The following is a 23,954-nucleotide window of genomic DNA, read 5'->3' as shown; positions in this document are numbered from 1 at the left end:
GTGAAAGCTTCTGTAGGGTGCAGGGAGTGGAACTTATCTTTCTCACCACAGCAGTGTGCAGTCACCAGCCCACAGAAATCTCCTTATGCTACAGGTCCAAGAGTTAAGTTAAAACCTCAGACCTGCAGCTCTTCTGGTTTTTCTGTTTCATTCACTTGTTTCCTCTACTGTTGTGGATCCAGGTTCAGTAAGAATAACAAGGACAGCATAAATCCTTACGTCTACCTGCCTTTTGGAACTGGACCCCGAAACTGCCTTGGCATGAGGTTTGCCATCATGAACATAAAACTTGCTCTTGTCAGAATCCTGCAGAACTTCTCCTTCAAACCTTGTAAAGAAACACAGGTCAGCAATTCACTTTCTGCATTAATAACGTTTTATTGGGAGTTGTTTTTTAACTGATGCTGCTGCTGCTGCTGCTAAGTCGCTTCAGTCGTGTCCGACTCTGTGAGACCCCATAGATGGCAGCCCAGGCTCCCCTGTCCCTGGGATTCTCCAGGCAAGAACATTGGAGTGGGTTGCCATTTCCTTCTCCATTTTTAACAGATGGATCTCTATATATCTAGGTATGTTATCAATTCAAAGGATAACTTATTCTATCAGCCAGAGAATCTCTTTGGAATCACCTGAAACCTTTACTTGTCAATCATCCCTGGAGGGCTAAGTCAGCAGCTTCATAAAGACCCAACTATAAAAGGTTGTCTGGAGTCAATGCAGTTAGTGTGGCAGGACTGCACACCATGCATTGAATGGAAGAAAGATTTTAAATTTGGTTTCAAATTCACTGGAAGGAAGTGTGTGCACAATCATGAGAGCAGTGACTTTTCATCATGACTTTTCAGTGATGCTCTTCCCCACCAGAACTTAGAGAGGCTCTTCTGACAGCAGGTCTCAGCCACTGCTTGTATAGTAAAATTGATGGAAAAATTTTGCCATAACGCCTAAGAATCTGGTACATTTTAAATACTTGGTATTTTTACTTAAAATTTAAATCAATAAAGAACACAGGCCAACCTGACTTTGTATCAAGCCTGGTACAGAATAGGTGCTCAAATAGGTATTTTGTGGAATGAATGAGGGATGAATGTTATCACTTTCCCTCTTGACACAGCTCAGAATAAATATAAAGAATCAAAGATAGGCAGGCAAAATTGAACGAAGGTGGTCAAAAACTGCAAACTTTCAGTTACAAATGAGTACTAGGGCTGTCATCAGAGAAGGTGATGGCACCCCACTCCAGTACTCTTGCCTGGAAAATCCCATGGATGGAGGAGCCTGGTAGGCTGCAGTCCATGGGGTTGTGAAGAGTCGGACATGACTGAGTGACTTCACTTGCACTTTTCACTTTCATGCACTGGAGAAGGAAATGGCAACCCACTCCAGTGTTCTTGCCTGGAAAATCCCAGGGACGGGGGAGCCTGGTGGGCTGACGTCTATGGGGTCGCACAGAGTCGGACATGACTTACCAGACTTAGCAGCAGCAGCAGCAGCAGCAGGGCTGTCATGCAAAGCACAGTGACTGTTGTTACCATTTCTGTATGATGTCAGTGAGTGCACCCTAAGACTTCTCTCACAGGGGAAACAATATTTATTTCTTTTTCTTTTCTTCCTATATGCGATGATGAGTGTTAACAAAACTTACCGTGGTAATAACTTTATGACCTCTATAAATAAATCATTATGCTGTATACCTTAAATATAGGCACTGCTATAAATCAATTATATCTCCATAAAAGTGGAAGTTAAATTCTGATAGGACATGATAAGGGAATACTGTGAGCAACTTTCTTCCCACATGTTTTATAAATATGTTAAATAAACCGACTCTCTCGAAGACGTAAACTATTAAAATTCATTTAAGGAAATACAGACAGCTTAGCTGTCCCCTTATCTGCCCTTGTATCTACTAAACATATTGAACTGGTAGTTTAAAAAAATCCAATACATATCATGCTAAAAGCTTTGTTGTTGTTGTTTTTGTCGCTAAGTCATGCCTGACATTTGTAAAGCAGTATCTTGTCTACTTTGCTTTTTTTGTTTGTTTGTTAGCGGGGCTTCATTAATCGCTTCTCATGTGCTTGTTTAACTGTCACAGATCCCCCTGAAATTATACACTCAAGGACTCACGCAGCCAGAACAACCTGTTATTCTGAAGGTTGTGCCCAGAGGCCTGGGACCACAGGTGGAGCCTGACTTTCTCTAAGGATTTGCACTTCGGTTTTGAAGGAAGCTGCATCTCAGAACACCAGAGACGTGGTCTACTTTGATAAAGCCAATAAATAAAGATGGGCTTCACCTACTGTACTTGCTGGTGAGTAGGGTTCTGCATAATCATTTAGCTTTCTCGCTGCCTACCTGGATTATTAGATACTACGTACCATACAAAGGAGGTGATTAGCAAGTGCCAGATACTCAACTTCACAGGTTCTCATAGGACACTCTCCATCCACCCCAGTTAGTACTATCTACTCCTCCTGAGCACTGATCAGAATGAAGATCTCTCAACAATCTTATCGACAGACTTTAATGAAAATAAGAATTAAAATGGGGATGGGAATGATATTTATATCACAAATTTTATCTTGAATATGCTAAATAAAACATATTGAGCAAGACAATAAACATCTGCTTACAAGAGTACTACCTGATGCCTTTGTGCATGCTAGGGTGGAGGTGTACAACCCAGTCTGGGGATGCAGTGACCAAATACTTTTTGACTATCACAGTTGCTGGTGGGTGGGGCCATTTTCAAAACTCCACCTTAACATATTAAATAGGTAAGAGTTAATTGACTATGACTTTGCCTGGTGTTTAGAAATCTGCCTTTTAAATCTACCCTTTTAGTTTAAATCTACCTTTTTTTGGAGCACATATTTTCCATACCTCTTTGTATTCCACCCTCAACTCACAACCATCTTAACACAGTAAACACGGAATAAAAGATGGTTGACTGGGGAGAAAGGCTACACACACTGGTCAGTTTCAGTGGGGTCAGAAGCTGCACACGGCCCTTCCTTTCCCTGTCCTGCCCCTTCCCTCCCCTCTCCTTCCCCTGCCTGCCATCTCTTCCCTTTCCTGCCCCTTCCCTCCCCTCTCCTTCCCCTGCCTGCCATCTCTTCCCTTTCCTGCCCCTTCCCTCCCCTCTCCTTCCCCTGCCTGCCATCTCTTCCTGGACAATCCAGTCCTAAACCCGAAGGTGGGCCACAGAAGGTGGGCAGCCTCACACGTCAAGGTGGGGCCAGAGAAGGAGGACAGTGGCTCTAAGTCAGAGACCGAGTAGGGAGGGGAGGGTGTCCACAGGGATGGCAGCTGGGCACAGGTGAGGGAACCCAAAATGCTCACTTGTGGGGGTGGCCCATAGGGTGAGGGGGCATTGTCAGTGGAAAGGGATGGATCATGGATTGGGGTCATAAAGGAGAATTGATCAAGTGGTAAATATGAGAGATGGTGGAGGCCAACATTCTCACTGTTGGAGAAGGAGTCCCTGGTTCAGGGATGGAGAAGCTAGAAGAAACCCTGTTGGTCAGGGATTGAAACTGAATTATCAGGTAAATACATGCTTTTCCATTCAGATAGATGACAGACAGATACACATAGAGACAAATAGGTATGTGTTTATGTTTGTGTAGCTATGAAACACATAATACCTACTGCTTTTCACTACTGTGTGTTAGAAACAGAGACACCTTCTTAGCCACAAGCACACCTTGTGCCCAGACCTTGGATTATAAATATCATTTTCCACTGAAATGAACCAGGGATCCTTAGAGAAAAGGCTGATTCCAGGGTTGGGAAAGTATGTGATGACGATGGACCATCTTGGGCTAGAAAGCAGGGAAATGTAAACATTGAGGGGGACGTGTTGAAAGGACACTGGGCCAAGCTGAGGGGGCTGTGTATGTACATGTGTATATGTATGTATGTATATATTGCAATTCCTTCATGAGGAAACGCATAGCTTCAAAGTACTGCTGCTCCAAATGCCCACTAATTATAGAGGGAAAGGGGAGCATCAGAGCAGAGAAACCTGGCAGACACCCCTTTCATCAAGGGATCAGATAGCAGCATCAGGAACAGGATAAATTGCTGGTGCTTCACCTGATGGGACACAGTGAGAAGAACTCACTTCACCTGTGTGATAATCCTGCCAAGGAGGCAGGAAATCTGAAGAGTCAGACAAACCCAAGTGGGGGAGCATTCTCCTCCTGGTTTGTAACTGGTTTGGAATCTTTGAAAGAGGCAACATCATGAAAACCAGAGATGGACTGAACATGTAGCAGATGAAGGAGACTTCAAAGAGGTGACATCCTAATGTAGCTCAGGAGCTGGGTCCTTCTGCTACAAGGACATGGTTGGGCAGGTGGGGGTCTGGGGGCTCTGAGGTTAGCTGGTAGTGATGTGCATTAACCTCCTGACTTGGAGGTCATATTGTGGTCACATAGGAGATGTTGTTGTTTGTGGGTGATACGGGGGTGTAAATTATCAGGTTGGCAATTTACTCTGAGATGAATAAGAAAAACAGATCTTTCAACAGACTCTTCCATAAGTTTGTGATTATTGTTGAGGCTGGTGGTCACAAGGGCACCTTTTGGCTTATATAGCTCTCCCCATCCCTCACCTTGGTCTTCTTTGTCTTACTTTATTATAAGGAGGCAGCACCACACTCTAACTGAGAGATGGGTGCCTCTGAAGCTGGAGCTCCTAAGTTTAAAATCCCAGCACTGTCCAGGACTGAGTCTAGACTCATCAGCGGCTTTGGGCAAATGAGGACTAGTGGCTTTGGGTAAATGTGGTCTTTGCATTGCTTAGACCACAGAGTTTGGGCTGAATTTCAACACCTCGATGCCCCTTGGCTGAATGGCACTGTACACACATTAGCTTGGACTCGGTCACTGTCTTAGGTTGGGTTCCTTAAAAGCAGAACCTGATATGGGGGTTCTGGCACAAATACTGAGAGAGTGATCTCAAGTAAAGGGATGCAGGGACCTGAGTGGGGCAGAAGGGAAAGCTGAGTTGAAGATGTGGTTTCTGTGGAGCCCAATCCCACAGGGAACCTGAGACAGATTTGTAATCCGAGTGGATCCCAGTTGGGAGCAGAACCAGCCTTCTGCACCCCATCATATAGACTGGCCCTCCTACCTCCCAGGATGTACAAACTCCCAGGTGAATAAGCTTTAGTTTGGCCCAGGGAGATCATCCAGAGTTTGGGTGGCCTGTAATGAGCAGCATCCAGTATTCCCAGTGACTCGGGGTGGGAATGAGTGACTCAGCCCAGGAAAATGAATCTGGTAACTGCCTGGAAGTCCTGACTGAATCTTATAAATACGCTGTGTCTGTAAGAAGGGAATGTGCTCTTCTTACTCCTGGTTGTTCCTTTGGGATTTTATCTTTTCCTTACCAACAGTGGACTCAAGTTTGGGACCTTTCTAGAAACAATTGCTCCCCCAAGCCAGGAGGAGGAAAGTGTGAAGGATTTCAACCCAGGGGGGCTTTGGCACCTATAGGGTTGGCGAACGTGGGGCTGGAGGTCCCACTCAGGGCCCTGAACTCACACAGCAGGACAGACACCCCAATCCCAATTAGAATCCAGGAAATAATGTCCTAAACATTTTTGATTCAGTATCTCCATACACAGCAGGTGGTAAAATGAACTATTTAAACACAACCAATAAGGAGTGAAAAAATGAGCTCACACTCAGCAAACTCCTAATAATTTTAAATATTTTTCACTGTAATTTGCTGACAAAAGATACATTCGATAGTTTGTGTTTACTCTAGAAGTCTTGATACTAGTTAACTGTTTATGAACTCATATGAATGCACATTTCTAGAGGGTCTGCTAAGGGTCAGGTATCTGATGGGTGAAGTCACATGTTCTCTTTAGTCAAAGCTACCAGGAGGCCAACTTGGAGATCCAGGACCCAAGCACTTCAGGTCATGGATCAGGACTTGTTTGGTATGCACTCCTTTAGGAGGAAAGCTGTTAACTCTCATTATATAGTTTAGGCAACTGAGGCTGAGAAGGTTTAAATAACTCACCCAGGGCCTTCATATCAGTCATGTTCTGTGGATCCCTACTAGCCAACTGTCTATATAGCAGAGAGCATAGGTGTCCCTGGAGCACATAGAAGGCTCAGGGGCCTCCTGAAGCAGGATCCCTCCACACTCTTTCCTCTCCTTGCTCTCCCTCTATCTCTGGCAATCAAACCAGTCGATCCTAAAGGAAATCAACCCTGAATATTCATTGGAAGGACTGATGCTAAAGCTGAAGCTCCAATACTTTGGCCATCTGATGCAAAGAGCCACACACTGGAAAAGACCCTGATGTTGGCAAAGATTAAAGGCAGGAGGAAAATGGGATGACAGAGGATGAGATGGTTGGATGGCATCACCGACTCAATGGACATGATTTTGAGCAAACTCTATGAAACGGCGAAGGACAGGGGAGCCTGGTGTGCTGCAGTCCATGGGGTTGCAAAGAGTTGGACATGACTGAGCAACAGAACAACAACAATCTCTGGCAAATTCTTATAGATTCTTAACCATTTGGATTTTTTATTTTAGTTACAGAAAATCAAAGTTTCAGAAATCTTATTGCACCACAAGCACTACGATGGTTATAAATAAAAAAGGTAAAAAGCAAGTGTTGGTGAGAATGTGTACAAATTGGGTGGCTCATTCATGCTGGTGGGATTGTAAAGTAGTACAACCATCAGGGAAAATGTTTGGCAGCTCCTCTGCAAGGTCGGCATAGAATTACCACATGACTCAAGAATTGCACTCTTGGATAGATGTCTAAGAGAACTGAAAACAGTTTCTCAAATACATGTATCTTCATATCCATTGCAATGCTATTCCCCAAAGCAAAAGGGTGGGAACAAAATCAGTGGATGAATGGATAAACAAATTGTTGTGTGTCCATACAGGACTTATTTTTAAGGCACAACAAAAAAAGGTTTTCTTTTTTTTTAAATTGGGGTGTAGTTGCTTTACAATGCTGTGTTAGTTTCCGCTGTAGAGTGAAGTGAGCTAGCTGCATGTATACATATATCCCCTCCCTCTTGGGCCTCCCTCCCACCCCCAATCCCGCCCATCAAGGTGACCACAGAGCACTGAGCTGAGCTCCCTGCGCTGAACATAATGTGACAAAGAAACTAGATCCTGATTTTAAAGAATAAAAGGGTTGAACAAAAAAGGTTGACAACAAAAAAAAAAAGAAAGAAAAAATTGTGACACATAAAATTCCTTTTGAACATTTGGGCCACCCTCTCCCTTTAGGGTACCTTGTGAACATGCATTAACCAGCCCTCTTAGAAGACATCAGAATGCCTGCTTCATGTCAAGAGCACTTTTCCCTGGTGCCAGCAAGATGACTCCTTAGAGACAGCAATCCCTTTAATCTTCTAAGGGTGCAGATCTGGGTTGCATAAACTGTCGATATGTCATTTGATATACAACCTTTTCACTCAAAAACTTACCTAACTTTGCTTTGACCTCAAATGTTCGGAACAGTCCTCAGAGCTTTCTGAAAGATTGTCTCTTGGGTTATAATCCTCAGATTGGCTCAAAGAAAGTGTTCTGTTTCTTTCTTAGATGGACTGTTAATTTTTTCATCCACAGATAGAATAGTTATTCAGCCATTGAAAGAGTGACGTACTGAATGCATGGTGCAAGAGGAATGAACCTTGAAAACCTAAATGAAAGAATCCAGACACAAAAGGCCACATATTACCTGAATCCATTTATATGAAACATCAGAAATAGACAAATCTATGAAGAGAGAACTTACATTGGTGGTTATCAGGGCCTGGGGCGAGGAGAGAGTGGGGAGAAAGTGTTTGATGGGCACAAATTTTATTTTGGTATAAGGGAAATGTTTTGGAGCAAGATAGAGCTGTTGGTAGCACAACTTTGTGAATGTGGTAAGTGATACTGAATTATTCACTTTAAAATGGTTGATTTTGTGTCATATGAATTTTACCTCAACTAAAATGTTCAAATCCCAGTGATGTACCCTAACAAGTATAAGGTAGGTCACGATGGTGCCTGCAAAGCCCAGTGGCTTTTTCCAGAGGCCCTGCGCACTGGCCAGCCCCCTGTTGACCAGACCAGGGTGAAACCTTGACCTTACAAGAAGAGGGACCCTAGTTGGGTCTGGGATTCAATCATTTCTTTATTATTAATAGCAGTAAAAAGTTGGCTTGATTTAGACCCTGTGTTTTGCAACTAAGAAATGAGAAGCACACTCAACAATGATGACGATGGATAAGATCAGCCGTTCTCACAGCGTGAAATGCCCTCTCTCCTGTTCTCCCTCTGGCCAAATGCATGATGAGATGGGTCAAGACAAGTTGAAGAAGCCACCCTTAGCCAGATGAGGAAGAGTCTTGAGATTCTACCCTGAGGCACTAAGATTTTATCTTGGGGATGAAGGTGGTTGTAAGGATTTGAACCACAGAGGAATGTTACAAGATCCATGTATTAGCAGGCTCTGTCGTGGTTTAAGAAAAGAATCACCAGGAGGGAGGTGGGAGGGGGGTCGGGACAGGGGGACACATGCACGCTTGTGGCTGGTTCATGTCAATGTATGGCAAAAAAAAAAAAAAAAACAATATTGTAAAGTAATTAGCCTCCAATTATAATAAATAAATTAATTTCTTAGAAAAAGAGAATCACCTGGGTGAGGCCAGCATAGAGTCAAGCAAAACTTGTTAGGTAGTCACTGAAGCAATGAGGAGAGGCCAGTGCCTTGCCTTTCTTCTGCAATGTACCCCAGGACACTTGTTTTTTCCCTTCATCTCACACTTCCTGTTTCATTAATTCCCTTCTATATGATTGTCTGATATTTCCCTCTCTTCTCTGATTCCTCTTTTACTCCTTTTCATCACTTTCTGCTCTTCTGGAAACCCAAATGATTCTGATAGTAACATGTTTGAACCATCTGCAACATCCCCTAATATCTGACACCATAAGTTCGGTGAATACCCAACATAGTCATGGGTAGAAGGAAGTACATATCATCTTTGTGGTCACAACTGGCTTTGCAGCATTTGGAACAAGAGTGGGAACGTGATGGGAAGTGTGGAAGGAAATATTTATCCCACAGGAAGATGACACAACCTGCAGAGAAAGCCCCTTGAATCTAAGCAAACAGGCAGAATTTGGAATCCCAAGTTCTGGCTCTGTGTTCTGGATTCATAGTTTAACTGCTTGGGCAGGACTCTTCTCCAGCCTGTCAAGTGGGAATTAAATAACCCCAATACTGTTTATGGGAGAAGGCAATGGCACCCCACTCCAGTACTCTTGCCTGGCAAATCCCATGGATGGAGGAGCCTGGTGGGCTGCAGTCCATGGGGTCACTAGGAGTTGGACACGAAAGAGCAGCTTCACTTTCACTTTTCACTTTCATGCATTGGAGAAGGAAATGGCAACCCACACCAGTGTTCTTGCCTGGAGAATCCCAGGGACGGGGGAGCCTGGTGGGCTGCCGTCTCTGGGGTCACACAGAGTCGGACACAACTGAAGCGACTTAGCAGCAGCAATACTGTTTTGTTTTTTTTTTTTTTTGCAATACTGTTTATCTCAAAGAGTTTTCACAAGAATCAGTTAAGAGAGACATGAAGGAACTTTATATGGTGTGGTTGAGATGATGTTTAGTTGCTAAAATGTGTCCAATTCTTTGCAACCCCATGGACTATATGCTGCCAGGCTCCTCTGTCCATAGAATTTCCCTAGTAAGAATACTGGAAAAGTGAAAGAAAGAAAGTGAAGTTGCTCAGTCGTGTCCAACTCCTTGGGACCCAATGGTCTGTAGCCTACCAGGCTCCTAAGTCCATGGGATTTTCCAGGCAAGAATACTGGAGTGGGTTGCCATTTCCTTCTCCAGGGGATCTTCCCGACCCAGGGATCAAACCTGGGTCTCCAGCATTGCAGATAGACGCTCTACCCTCTGAGCCACCAAGGAAACTCAAGAATACTGGAGTAGGTTTCTATTTCCTTCTGCAGAGGATCTTCCTGACCCCAGGGGAAGATCTCCTGCATTGGCAGGCAGATTCTTTACCACTGAGTCACCAGGGAAGCCCTTGGTAGAGATGTTAGCGGTTAGTTTATCAGAAAAGAGATTCTGGGATAGAGTAGAGAGCGAGCAAATGCTAAGGAAGTCCTCCTCCTCCTCTTTGCTGTAAAGTCTATAAAAGTGCCTCTGCTTCTGGGAGGGGGAGGGGATTTCTCTATGGGGCAATGTGTGTGGGTCTGAAAAAGCATTCTCCTACTTCAACCCAGCCATCTCGTCTCTGGTTTGGGTGCCTACCCTCTCAAAAGATCCAGGCTTTAGTGATAGTCCCACCCCCTCTACCCCCCACACCCCACCTCCTCCCCTCCCCCAACACACACGCACTATATTCCTGGGCGAGGCTGAGCCTGGTTGAAGTTAACACCTTGGGCTCTAAAGCTAGATGATCTAAATTTGAATCCCAACTGCTTGAGTAGTTAGGGATGCATACTTGAGTGGTCACTTCACCTTTATGTGTCCCTTCTTGCTAATTTGTAGAAGAGGGGTCATAACAACACTTAGCTCATAGGGTTATGGGGTAAATTGAATATCTTAATGCAGGCCAAGTGCTCAGAACAGGAATTATTAGCTTTCCTTGCCTGAGGATAGGTCTCTCGGGGAGCAGGGGTAGGGGGCAGCGGTAGATGGTATGCCCCTGTCTCTGCAATCTCAGTTGAGAACCTGAAGCAAAGCAGGTCTATATAGTCCTTGCCACCCCTCCATGTCCTCAGCCTGCCTTTTCTCTGTGGAAAAACTTTAGCTAAAGAATAAGCTTAATCAGAGAACTGAGAAAATGCAGAAACAAAGGAAATCAGTGAAAGGAAACCAAACAATAATAGTGTGGTTATTATGCATTGTCTTTTCATACTGTTCATGGGGTTCTCAAGGCAAGGATACTGAAGTGGTTTGCCATTCCCTTCTCCAATGGACCATGTTTTGTCAGAACTCTCCTCCATGACCTGTCCAGCTTGGGTGGCCCTACATGGCATGGCTCATAGTTTCATTGAACTACACAAGGCTGATGATGTGATCACTCACCTAGAGCCAGACATCCTGGAATGTGAAGTCAAATGGGCCTTAGGAAGCATCACTATGAACAAAGCTAGTGGAGGTGATGGAATTCCAGTTGAGCTATTTCAAATTCTGAAAGATAATGCTGTGAAAGTGCTGCACTCAATATGCCAGCAAATTTGGAAAACTCAGCAGTGGCCACAGGACTGGAAAAGATCACTTTTCATTCCAATCCCAAAGAAAGGCAATGTCAAAAAATGGTCAAACTGCTACACACACTAGCCCTCATCTCACACACTAGCAAAGCAATGTTCAAAATTCCCCAAGCCAGGCTTCAACAGTACGTGAACTGTGAACTTCCAAATGTTCAAGCTGGATTTAAGAAAGGCAGAGGAATCAGAGATCAAATTGCCAACATCCACTGGATCATCGAAAAAGCAAGAGAGTTCCAGAAAAATGTCTACTTCTGCTTTATTGACTACACCAAAGCCTTAGACTGTGTGGATCACAACAAAGTGTGGAAAATTCTGAAAGAGATGGGAATACCAGACCACCTGACCTGCCTCCTGAGAAATCTGTATGCAGGTCAAGAAGCAACAGTTAGAACTGGACACAGAACAACAGACTGGTTCCAAATCGGGAAAGGAGTATGTCAAGGCTGTGTATTGTCACCCTGCTTATTTAACTTATATGCAGAGTACATCATGAGAAATGCCAGGCTGGATGAAGCACAAGCTGGAATCAAGATTGCCTGGAGAAATATCATATACACAGATGACACCACCCTTATGGCAGAAAGCTGGAATCAAGATTGCCTGGAGAAATATCATATACACAGATGACACCACCCTTATGGCAGAAAGCAAAGAAGAACTAAAGAGCCTCTTGATGAAAGTGAAAGAGGACAGTGAAAAAAAGCTGGCTTAAAACTCAACATTCAGAAAACTAAGATCATGGCATCTGGTCCCATCACTTCATGGCAAATAGATGGGGAAACAATGGAAACAGTGTCAGACTTTATTTTTCTGGGCTTCAAAATCACTACAGATGGTGACTGCAGCCATGAAATTAAAAGATGCTTACTCCTTGGAAGGAAAGTTATGACCAACCTAGATAGCATATTCAAAAGCAGAGACATTACTTTGCCAACAAAGGTCCATCTAGTCAAGGCTATGGTTTTTCCTGTGGTCATGTATGGATGTGAGAGTTGGACAATAAAGAAAACTGAGCACCGAAGAACTGATGCTTTTGAACTGTGGTGTTGGAGAAGACTCTTGAGAGTCCCTTGGACTGCAAGGAGATCCAACCAGTCCATCCTAAAGGAAATCAGTCCTGAATACTCACTGGAAGGACTGATGCTGAGGCTGAAGCTCCAATTATTTGACCACATGATGCGAAGAACCGAATCATTGGAAAAGACCTGATGCTGGGAAAGATTGAAGGCGGAAGGAAAAGGGGATGACAGAGGATGAGATGGTTGGATGAAATCACTGACGCAATGGACATGAGTTTGAGTAAGCTCCAGGAGTTGGTGATGGACAGAAAAGCCTGGCGTGCTGTGGTCCATGGAGTTGCAAAGAGTAGGACATGACTGAGTGACTGACCTGAACTGATTATGCATTGTCAAGGACCTTTAGTTCCTTTTCAAGGACTATAGATAAAATTCTGAGCCATATCTTGTGAGCTGTCTTGTAGATACTGAAACCCCACCAGGTGGAAGAATTTAAGTACATGATGACTATGATGGAGCCACAACATAAGCTGCCACAATTCTGAGAGCTGGTCTCAAAGAAATGGAAACAAACAGACCCTGGATCTGAAGAGTAACTATATTTAAAACAATCAAGATGGAACTTCTCTGGTGGTCCCATGGTTAAGAATCTGTCTTGCAATGCTAGGGATATGGGTCCAGTCTCTGGTAGGGAACTAAGAACCTACATGCTGTGGAGCAACTAAGCCCGAACACAACTACTGAGGCTGAGAGCCACAACTAGAGAGTCCATGCACTGCAAGGAAAGATCACACATGAGGCAACAAAATCCTACATGCTGTAACTAAGACCCCCACACACAAAAAAAATCAAGATGACATTGATCAGACCAGACCACCAATGATTAATTCAAGATGACTGTCAGAGCCAACTGTGCTGTTTCTGCAGGTAAAGCTTTTGCACCCTGATTGTCCAGAGGTTGGGGGCGAGAGGAAGGAGTCAGCCTTTGGACAGGCATCTGCCTTCCCCCCACCCCCAGTTACCGGCATCCAAAATAAAGCAAGGCATACTTCCCATCAGCCTGGCCTCTTTATTGGATTGGAGAAGGCGATGGCACCCACTCCAGTACTCATGCCTGGAAAATCCCACGGACAGAGGAGCCTGGTAGGCTACAGTCCATGGGGTCTCGAAGAGTCCGACAGGACTGACCAACTTCACTTTCACTTTCCACTTTCATGCGTTGGAAAAGGAAATGGCAACCCACTCCGGTGTTCTTGCCTGGAGAATCCCAGGGACAGGGGAGCCTGGTGGGCTGCCGTCTATGGGATCGCACAGAGTCGGACATGACTGAAGCAGCCGCAGCAGCTTTATTGAATTTTGAGTAGCTAGCAGCTGGACTCCACTTTCAGTAACAAGGAGACCCAGAAGGTTTGTCTATTTCCATCTCCCAGCCACCAAAACTTAGCTATCACCTATTACCTCCAATGGCAAGATCAAGTTTTGCTGTCCTGAGAGAAATGAGGATATGGGAGCAGAGATATAACACAAGTACATGATCTTGCTTTCATTGTTTGCACACTCCAGAGTGTAACCTGTGAAATTTGAGTCTAACACATAAATCACTCCAGACCAACACTGCCTCTCATATTGCGGGCGATTCGCTCAGCCAGCGGAAGTCAGGACTGACTTCCCAGAAGAGGAACCAACTGGGCTAACAAAATAGAAGGATGGGAATAGCAGACTGATGGGGCCTCTTGTATTGCCGAGTCTTCCCTGAGTGTGTTTTTTTTTCCTGAGTGTTATTTGATTTTCAACTTTGACTGATTGCTGACTTGTGAGAAAGAAGATAATCCACCTAGAGTTGGTGAGGATACTGTGTTCTCATGCCTGTGCAGTAAGTCTACCTTGGCTACTGTAACTGCCTGTTTATTTGTCTCTGAATAATGTCCGGATCTTAGTCACATCTGCTCCCTAAGCATTGAGAACAGAGCTTTGAAAGTACATGCCGAGGCCATTGGTACACAAGTGACTACACGAGAGGGTGCTCTTCACGCACACACGTCCTTCCTCACAGTCAGAACGGGAGTCTCTTCCCTTAGGTCTTACCAGCGGTGGAATGAAGGAGCACAAAGATCATGCCTTCTATTATTTCCCCTTGCAGAGCAAGGCCATTTGCCTTTGCTAGGATGTGGCTCTGGCCACGTTTTATTCCCAGGAAACGACTAGTCTACCTCTGTTGGGTTAGACTCCAACCAACTAGACTGGCCCTGAGGCGAAGAGGGCAGGTGATGGTTGTATAAGGCTTAGTGAGAAAGTCATCATAGCTGAGTATACGCTTTGTAGGAAGATAAAAGCGTATACTTCCTACAAGAGTTTTATTCTCAAGAAGAAGAAAGGCTGTGGGTTAGTTGAGTGTATTAAGTTGTCAGTAGTTATCAGATATCACCCTGGTTGTCCCTGTGGGATGTAGTTTGTGTACCTCTCAGTCAGGAACATAGAGGGGTGGGTCCTCATGACTTGCACCTGTCCTTGTTCCTGCTGAGGTGAGATGGAGTCCTTGGTTTTTGAGACCCATGGGGGAGCCCCTGGGCAGGGGTAGCCATGGAGATAGAGGCCAGAATTTTATGCAATTTGCAGTTGTAGCCTTGGGTGTCACTATTTCCCAAACTGACCTTCATCACAAAACAGCAAACATTAAATACTGGCATTACAGAGCAAATGACTTGCCACTTCCTCAAGAATATTGAAGTGAACATTGTGTGTGTTATTCAGTGAGTAGCCATTCCCTTCTCCAGGGGATCTTCCCAACCCAGCCATCAAACCCAGGTCTTCTGCATTGCAGGCAGATTCTTTACCACTGAGCCACCAGGGAAACCATTTCTCATATTAGCTTATTTATAACATGTTGTTTTGATCAATAGATGTTGGGAAGGCATTTGCAGTCACTGAGCCTCAGTTTCTACATCTATAACTGGGAATATTAGCATTAAGCTACTTAACAGTGCCCAGAGAAGGCACCAAGAGGTGGCAAAAACACATCAGAATTCTTGGGACTTTCTATCCTACTTTTCCTGAGGATCATCTTCCAGCTTCCCAGGTCTGTCCTTTGTTGATACTCAGGCTTGCTTCCATTTCTCTCCTTTGCTACCTCTCTGTAGGGCTCCATTTTCCCAGAAATTTCAGAGGTATGCCCCACACTGACCTTGGCTATGTGTCTCACTCCCTCCACTGGGAGGCCGCTTCCAAGGGAGGGGACTATGTGGATTTCTAGCCCACGGCCCAACACAGTATCCATACCTAATATTCACCTACTTGGCCTTGAGTCAATGGACAAACGAATAGATATATTCAGGCATTGTTTTACAGTGGCAGCTGTGGATTATAACAGGTGCGGAGTTGGTGAGGGACAGGGAGGCCTGGCGTGCTGCGATTCATGGGGTCGCAAAGAGTCGGACACAGCTGAGCGACTGATCTGATCTGATCTGGGAGAAAGTCTGAACCAAAAGTTGACAGGCTATGATGGTAGAAATTTCATGCTGCGTGATAAGTTCCCAAGTAAATGAAAGAGGGCAGGAGACATAGTTGGGACGTACTGCAATTTACCAGCGAAATATCCACACACTCAGGTTGTCATCCAACAGCCCTGCAAACTCTCAGGCCAGAATGAGGGAAAGAGTAGGTGAAAGGTGAGTGCTACCTTCTGCAGATGAACTGAAAGTGAGAAAGGATAAACAGAGAGAGAAGTGCACAAACACAGCTTAAATGTCTTGTGTGTCTGTTAAGTTTAAGAATCTTTTAGATTTAGTTTTTCACATAATTCATGATTTCCCAGTCCAAGAAGTCCCAGGACATATGGGGTCAGAGTAATGAAAATAAGGCCATGTAGTTTCCAGACCCTCAATCCTTGGGCTTCTCTCATCAGGAATGGAGTGAAGGCTGACAGATTACCGACTTCTAATATAATCCTCCTCCTTGCCATGTCCTTATGCCCCATTATATGGTCCCTATTTGTCACAAAGCAGGAAGCCATCTGCTCTGACCCTGCTTTGCCCCGTAGAAAAGCTTCATGTCATCTTTCTGGAGTCCTGTATGTGCCACATCACTTGTGGATAGAGAGGTGGAGTCCACGTGATGATCAGGCTGCTTTCTCCTCTTTACACCCATTGATCTTGGACTTGCAGCCTTTTCAGAGAGAGAGGCAACCGTTATTTGGTCTAGAATCCGTGTAACATGCTGTCTACTGCAGACCCCTCTGAGGGCAGGACAGAAATCAGCCTGAATTGATACCACTGGTGCCGCCATCACCATCTCCTCCGTGTCCTGTGTCTCCTTCAGGAGCCCTCTCATCAACGGAATCCTGATGGATCCTCCTAAATGTACAGGGACAGTGACCAAAGGCCCAGCCAGGCCCTCTGATTGTGTTAACAATTCAAGAAGATGGTGTGGTCACCAAAGAACCACTTGAAAAGGACATGCAGCCACCCAGTGGTCTTACCTCCACCAACTCAAGTCCAACAACCTTTCTCATTCCCCCTTGGCAGGAAGCACTCTCTTGGTGCCAGAAGCACTCTCTTGGTGCCAGGGACAAGTGTGTCGTGTTAGTCCCTCAGTCATGTGACTGAGTAGCTCACCAGGCTCCTCTGTCCATGGAATGCTCCGGGCAAGAATACTGGAGTGGGTTGCCATTTCCTACTCCAAGGTATCTTTCCCAACCCAGGGATCAAGCCTGGGTCTCCTGCATTGTGGGTAGATTCTTTGCCATCTTAGCCACCAGGGAAACCCATGGACACGATGGTGACAAATACCTACACTCTGTCCATTATATAAATGTGGCAGGGGAACTAGGTGAGGAATCCAGCAATGGTGCTGGAGATAATAGAATTGTGTGCAGAGGACAGCAGTTTGCCAGGAGAGGAAGGGGTTATATCTGTTCAGTGGAGTTGGTCAGGAAAATCTAAAACACGGGATTCTGTCTGCACTGGGATTTGAAGGATGAGCAGGGGACTTATGAAAAAGGGGAGGCATTTCTAGGAAGGGGGAGCTGCATGAGCAAAGATCTTTAGACCTAGCTCACTGGAAGAATTTCAAGTATTTTAAAGCATGAGCACAGGGTAACTGAGCACAAATTATGAACATAAGAATAATTTAGAGGAGACATGGCCAACAGTTTTATGAGAGTTTCTGTAATGGTTGGGCTTACTGATGACACTGATTGAGTTGTTATTGAATTCCCACAGAACACAAAGTCAAATGAGTGTCTGTGATGCTCCGCCACCTGTCAAAGCAGAGAGGGTTCCTGCAGGTGGAGCCCAGGTGGCCCTTCTACTGGCTGCAGCTCCAGCCCCACCCCCTTCTCAGCGCTTAAACCTCCCAGCTTCACTGAGTCTCCGCTATCCAGGAAAGGAAGCTCCACATTCAAAGGCCTGCAAAGAATAGCACACACAGCTGAAAGGAAACTCAGAGGAGAGGATCTCAGCAAGAAGTTGCCATGGACCTAATCCCATACTTTTCCACGGAATCCTGGGTTCTCCTGGTTACCAGTCTGGTGCTCCTCTATTTGTGAGTAACTGTTCAGACTCCTCTCCTCTGTAATCTTGGACTTGGGGTGGTAATCAGGCCTCCCTTTCCCTGTCTGTTATGAAGATCAAAGTTAACAGATAGGATGTTATTAAAGCTTTAGAAACTACCAAAAATATTTCCCCTTTCTACCTAGAATGAGAATCTCAAAATCATGAGTCAAGTAATACATGTTGTTGTTCAATCTCTAAGTCGTGTCTGACTCTTTGCAACCCCATGAACTGCAGCACGCCAGGCTTCCCTGTCCTTCACTATCTGAGTTTGCTCAAACTCATGTCCAATGAGTCAGTGATGCCATCCAACCGTTTCATCCTTTCTCCCTCTTCTCCTCCTTCCCTCAATCTTTCCCACCATGAGAGTCTTTTCCAATGAGTCAACTCTTACCATCACGTGGCCAAACTATTGGAGCTTCAGCTTCAACATCAGTCCTTCCAATGAATATTCAGGGTTGATTTCTTTTAGGATTGACTGGTTTGATCTCCTTGCTGTCCAAGGGACTCTCAAGAGTCTTCTCCAACACCACAGTTCGAAAGCATCAGTTCTTTGGCACTCGGCTTCTTTATGGTCCAAGTCTCACATCCATACATGACTACTGGAAAAACCATAGCTTTGACTACATGGACTTTTATTGGCAAAGTGATGTCTCAAGTGCGTGCACGCTTAGTCACTCAGTCATGTCTGACTCTGAAACCCCGTGGACTGCAGCCCGCCAGGCTCTTCTGTCCATAGGGATTCTCCAGGCAAGAATCCTGGAGTGGGTTGCCATGCCCTGGGCCAACAGATCCTCCCAACCCATGGATCAAACCCAGGTCTCCCACATGGCAGGCGGATTCTTTACTCATAAACATGAGTAATTCCCTGGAAGGATTCCTGCCTGAACCTCTCAGGACCACTCAAATTGGAAACATTTATCAAGTATCCATTTTAGGATTGGTCCCATGAAGACTTCAGCTGCTTTTAACTAATCATCATCACTTTCTGTGAGTCTCACAGTAGAGGTGGGAAAGGAGGTGATGAGTGAATGTAATATCAGTTTTGGAGTTGCTGATCTTATTTATTGCCTACATGTTACCTCCCTAAGTTGACAGTTCCAGTTCTGAATCAGCGACTGGCAGCTCCAGCACCAATAGTCCACAATTCCTGTGACCTGGTTTTCTGTTTCACTTTATAGATGCTGGACTTATTCACATGGATTTTTTAAGAAGCTGGGGATTCCTGGACCAAAACCTCTGCCTTATTTTGGAAATATTCTGTCCTACAAAAAGGTGCGTGCTATTTGAGCTCCAGCTTTGCTTCTTATGGTTGCAAATCTCAGGTGAGTTCCATAATAAAAATTCCCCTTCTTAAGAAGAAGGTATGAGGTTTCAAGCTCTCTAGAAATGGCATCATAGGCTCTACTCAACACGTGGCCAAGGTTATCCCATGGCCCCACTGCCAACTGCTAAGCACTTCAGGTTTGCCTCCCCAGACAGCTGAGTTCTCTGATTCAGCACAGAACTTGATTTCCATCTTGTGAGTGTTGTGAAGAGGGTTTTCTTTCTGCCAGATTCAGATTCTCAGGAAGGCACAATCCCCCTTAGGAGAAAAGAATGAGGGGGGTGCCCAGTCATGACTCGTTAAGCTGAGTACACTGGAGTCAGACTTTTCTGTTGCCAGCATATGCTGTGGGTTCCCCTTTTTAAAAATTCCTTCTGGATTGATTGGAAACTTCACTTTCTAAGACAACCCTCATACTCACCCTTGAGTAATTGGCACATACGTGTATTCCCTCAAGAACTGCTAACACCAGCAGTTATTTCCATACACTTCTTGTAACTGGTGACCACTGAGGGGATTTGAGAGCTGAAACAAGAACTTCCTGCTGTACTTCTGTGCCTTCAAAGCAGACTCCTCTTGTGTGGGTCTTTGCAGAGTGAGTGAGTGAGCATCTAACAGAGACAAGATGATGGCTGTCTTCGACTTCAGATATTTATCTACTAAATAAATTGGTTTTAAAAAATAAGGCAGAATCACTTATATAAAATCACTAGAAAGGACGTGATTTGGCAAAATTATTAAAATTTTAACTGAAAGGAATGTACCAGGTGGCAAATGGACTGTGAATTCTAACCAAGCCTTGATATTCATCCAGCTCTGATGCCTCCCCCAGGGCCCAGCCCCTGAACTGAAGGTTGTGAGCTGTGTCCAGATGTTCAGAGGCAGAGCCCTGTGTGCAGGCTGCTCTCTGTCTCAGATTTCCTGTCCCACAGACACAAGGCCTATTTCTCAGATCCTGATTCTCCCAACTGAGCTCTTCACTGTCTCATTACTGCCTCAGAACTTCCTGAACCTTCTTTCCCTCTGAAGAAGTCATAATTTCCTCTCCACCTTTCCCAGACAAACTTCTTTAGTAGATGCACCCCAAACCCACATTTCTGAAACTTTTTTTTTTGCATAGTTAAACCATCAGATATCACAGCATAAACTTAGCTACAGGAAGTTTTGTTTTGGGTTTTTTTTTTTTTTTTTCACTTTCTACTTTATATTTTTGATTCTTTTAAATATAAATTTATTTATTTTAATTGGAGGCTAATTACTTTACAATATTGTAGTGGTTTTGCCGTACATTGACATGAATCCTCCACGGTGTACATGTGTTCCCCATCCTGGACGCCCCCCACCTCCCTCTCCGTCCCATCCCTCTGGGTCATCCCAGTGCACCAGCCCCGAGCACCCTGTCTCATGCACCGAACCTGGACTGGTGATCCGTTTCACATATGATAATATACATGTTTCAATGCCATTCTCCCAAATCATCCCACCCTCGCCCTCTCCCACAGAGTCCAAAAGACTGTTCTATACAATAGACTCCAGTTTCATCCACCTCATTAGAACTGATTCAAATGTATTCTTTTTAATGACTGAGTAATATTCCAATGTGTATATGCACCACAGCTTTCTTATCCATTCGTCTACTGATGGACATCTAGGCTGCTCACAGAAGTGAGAACTCAGGGCATGTGTTTTCATTGCACTGTCCTTTGTCCTTTGTCCTGTGTGTGGTTGTGGCATCTCCCCATCTTTTCCACGTTGAGCTGGAAAACTAGAAAGCGAGTCCACTTTGAAATTCATTCATTCACTCTCTCTCTTGAACTGACAGCATATGTTGAGTGATAAAGAGAGAGAGTGAATGAATGAATTTCAAAGTGGACTCGCTTTCTAGTTTTCCAGCTCAACATGGAAAAGATGGGGAGATGCCACAACCACACACAGGACAAAGGACAAAGGACAGTGCAATGAAAACACGTGCCCTGAGTTCTCACTTCTGTAAGCAACCTAGATGTCCATCGACTCAACATATGCTCTGCTGCTGCTGCTGCTAAGTCACTTCAGTCATGTCTGACTCTGTGCGACCCCATAGACGGCAGCCCACCAGGCTCCCCCACGCCCGGGATTCTCCAGGCAAGAACACTGGAGTGGGTTGCCATTTCCTTCTCCAATGCATGAAAATGAAAAGTGAAAGTGAAGTTGCTGAGTCTTGTCTGACTCTTAGCGACCCCAGGGACTGCGGCCCACCAGGCTCTTCGGTCCATGGGATTTTCCAGGCAAGACTGCTGGAGGGAGGTGCCGTTGCCGTCTCCGAAACATACGCTCTAGATGCTTTTAAATCTGCTAGACACTAGAGATTATTGGCACTTTATCTTACTAATTCTGCTAGAATTCTAGAAAGGACTCATTAGATAAATGAAAAGGCTGCTTAGCTTGGAGATGAAAGTGTGTATAGGAAACTCTTCCCTCAGCTTCAGTTTTCTCACATGTCCATGGAGAATTAGAGGGTTATGAACTTGTGTACAAGAAAAAGCCTTCAGAAAGACAAGCAGTAATTAGTATTCATTGACAAGGGTAGGTGGTTAGTATCTACACTACTCACAGAAAATTTGAGTGATTTTTAAATTCTCTGTTTCAAATATCTCCTCTATTTTTGTCTCCTCTACCCTAAGATATCTCTTAGGAATAAGAGTTTCCTTGCATTTGCCAGTGGAAAATAGTAAGCCTGATTTCACGGGATTCAAGTCATTTTTATCCCAATTTGTGGTAGTGTTCAGTACATTTGGAGAAGGCAATGGCACCCCACTCCAGTACTCTTGCCTGGAAAATCCCATGGACGGAAGAGCCTGGTAGGCTGCAGTCCATGGGATGGATAAGAGTCGGACACGACTGAGCGACTTCACTTCACTTCACTTCACTTCAGTACGTTTAAACTAATAACCTAATTTTTTTCTCTTTCAGGATATTTGGGATTTTGACAATCAATGTTTTAAAAAGTATGGGAAAACAAGGGGGTAAGTATTCTGGAAATTTCCATTGGATAGACTTGTTATGATGAGGATCCTGTCCTTCTGTGGCATGGAGGACAATCTCAGTCCATAGCTCTTGAGATAAAGCCATCTGTTGCAAAGCTTTGGAAGCTTATTCTTTCTATGAGGAAGATGTCACCAGGTATCCAGCTCTGTAGTCTGAGTCAGGCCTGGGGAGCTTCAGGTCATCACTTTGCTCCAGGCTTTGAGGCCCAGAGACTCCTAGCATCACTTTATGCCCAGTATCTTGCTTTCTCCCCTTCTCCATTTTTCCTTCCTTGGGGAACCTATAATTGCATAAAATGCATTATTCTAGAACATTCTAATATGTGCTTACAAGTGCATTTTTTACCCTTTCCCACATTATTCACTTTTAACTGAAAGCCAAAATTCCTTTATATAAACTTTGGATTTAATATATCCTTTTCAAAGAAGGACTAGGGGTAATGCATGACAAGAAAAGGAAACCATTTCTGATCAGCTTTTAAAACATTTCTCTGGTTTTTGTTGTTTTTAAGTCAAAACTTTTCAATCTAAGTGTATAGAAGTATTGCTTTAACAACTCTATCCTTCTGACTTTGAAGAGATGTGGGATATTTCTAACCCAGAGTGTTTCCAGTGGGCTGATAGACTTGATTTTATAGAGTGGCCCCAGCTGATTGCAGTGGCTGGTCCCTTTTACAGCTGATGGAGGTTTGGTGAGAGCAGAAGAGAGTTACCATGGAGAAGGCAATGGCACCCCACTCCAGCACTCTTGCCTGGAAAATCCCATGGATGGAGGAGCCTGGTAGGCTGCAGTCCATGGGGTCGCTAAGAGTCGGACACGACTGAGTGACTTCACTTTCATTTTTCACTTTCATGCATTGGAGAAGGAAATGGCAACCCACTCCAGTGTTCTTGCCTGGAGAATCCCAGGGACAGGGGAGCCTGGTGGGCTGCCGTCTATGGGGTCGCACAGAATCAGACACAACTGAAGCGACTTAGCAGCAGCAGCAGCAAGGTAGAGAAAATAGTGTAAAGATTCTTTCTGCTCAAGATAACTTAACTCTTTCCTAATGTATTGGCAGCATTCTTTAATACAATGCTTAGTGGTAGCAGTAATTGTGAGCTTTGTATCTTTAGTTTTGGAAATGTTTCTAATGTGTTTTTTTTTTCCCATTAAAATGTATGTTTGTGGTAGGTTTGAGGATTATACCTTTCATGTTGATGTATGGCAAAACCAATACAATATTGTAAAGTAAAAAATATATATATATCGTTTTCAAAAAAAAAAATCATTAATGATGAGAGTACCCTGTATTCAATCCAGGCTTGAATACAGGGTACAGTTCAATCCAATTATGTAAAAAGTTTTTACATAATTTTTTTAAATTGAGATAAAATACCCATAACATAAAACTTACCATGTTTACTATTTCAAAATATATAGTTCAGTAGTATTAAGTACTTTCATATTGTGTGCAACAAATCTCCAAAACTCTTTTTATCTTCCCAAACTACACCTCTACACCTGTGAAACTATTTCCCATCACCAGGCATTCGTCATTTTAGGTTCCATCTCTGAACTTGACTCTTCTAGGCGTTTGTATTTTAATGAATGGCTTAGTTCTCATAGAATAATGTCCTCAAGTTTCATCCATACTGTAGTACGTGTCAGAATTTCCTTCCTCTTCAAGGATGAATAAGATTCCGTTGTATATATATTTGCCACATTTGTTAATCCATTCATTCATCAAGGAACCCTTGAATTGCTTCCACTTTGGGGCTC

General features: G+C 44.2%; 1 protein-coding gene and 1 long non-coding RNA gene across 2 annotated transcripts in view; both read left to right on the top strand.

Annotated features, from left to right (window-relative positions):
* CYP3A28 (cytochrome P450 family 3 subfamily A member 28) overlaps positions 1-2,622 on the top strand; it is a 38,604-nt gene extending 35,982 nt beyond the window's left edge. Inside the window, exons 12-13 of the mRNA NM_174531.3 lie at positions 183-345; positions 2,096-2,622. Coding sequence (NP_776956.2) covers positions 183-345; positions 2,096-2,203 — 271 coding nt within the window. The 3' untranslated portion in view covers positions 2,204-2,622. The remainder of the gene's footprint in view (positions 1-182; positions 346-2,095) is intronic.
* A 14,833-nt stretch (positions 2,623-17,455) lies between these two features.
* LOC101904303 (uncharacterized) lies at positions 17,456-22,675 on the top strand. The gene is made up of 3 exons (XR_240092.5): positions 17,456-17,831; positions 19,021-19,114; positions 22,119-22,675. It is a non-coding gene; the product is annotated as an uncharacterized lncRNA (long non-coding RNA).
* The last annotated feature ends 1,279 nt before the right edge of the window (positions 22,676-23,954 follow it).

This window comes from Bos taurus, chromosome 25, assembly GCF_002263795.3.
Source record: "Bos taurus isolate L1 Dominette 01449 registration number 42190680 breed Hereford chromosome 25, ARS-UCD2.0, whole genome shotgun sequence".
NCBI classification, from domain to species: Eukaryota; Metazoa; Chordata; class Mammalia; order Artiodactyla; family Bovidae; genus Bos; species Bos taurus.
This window is presented reverse-complemented; position numbering and strand designations above follow the sequence as displayed.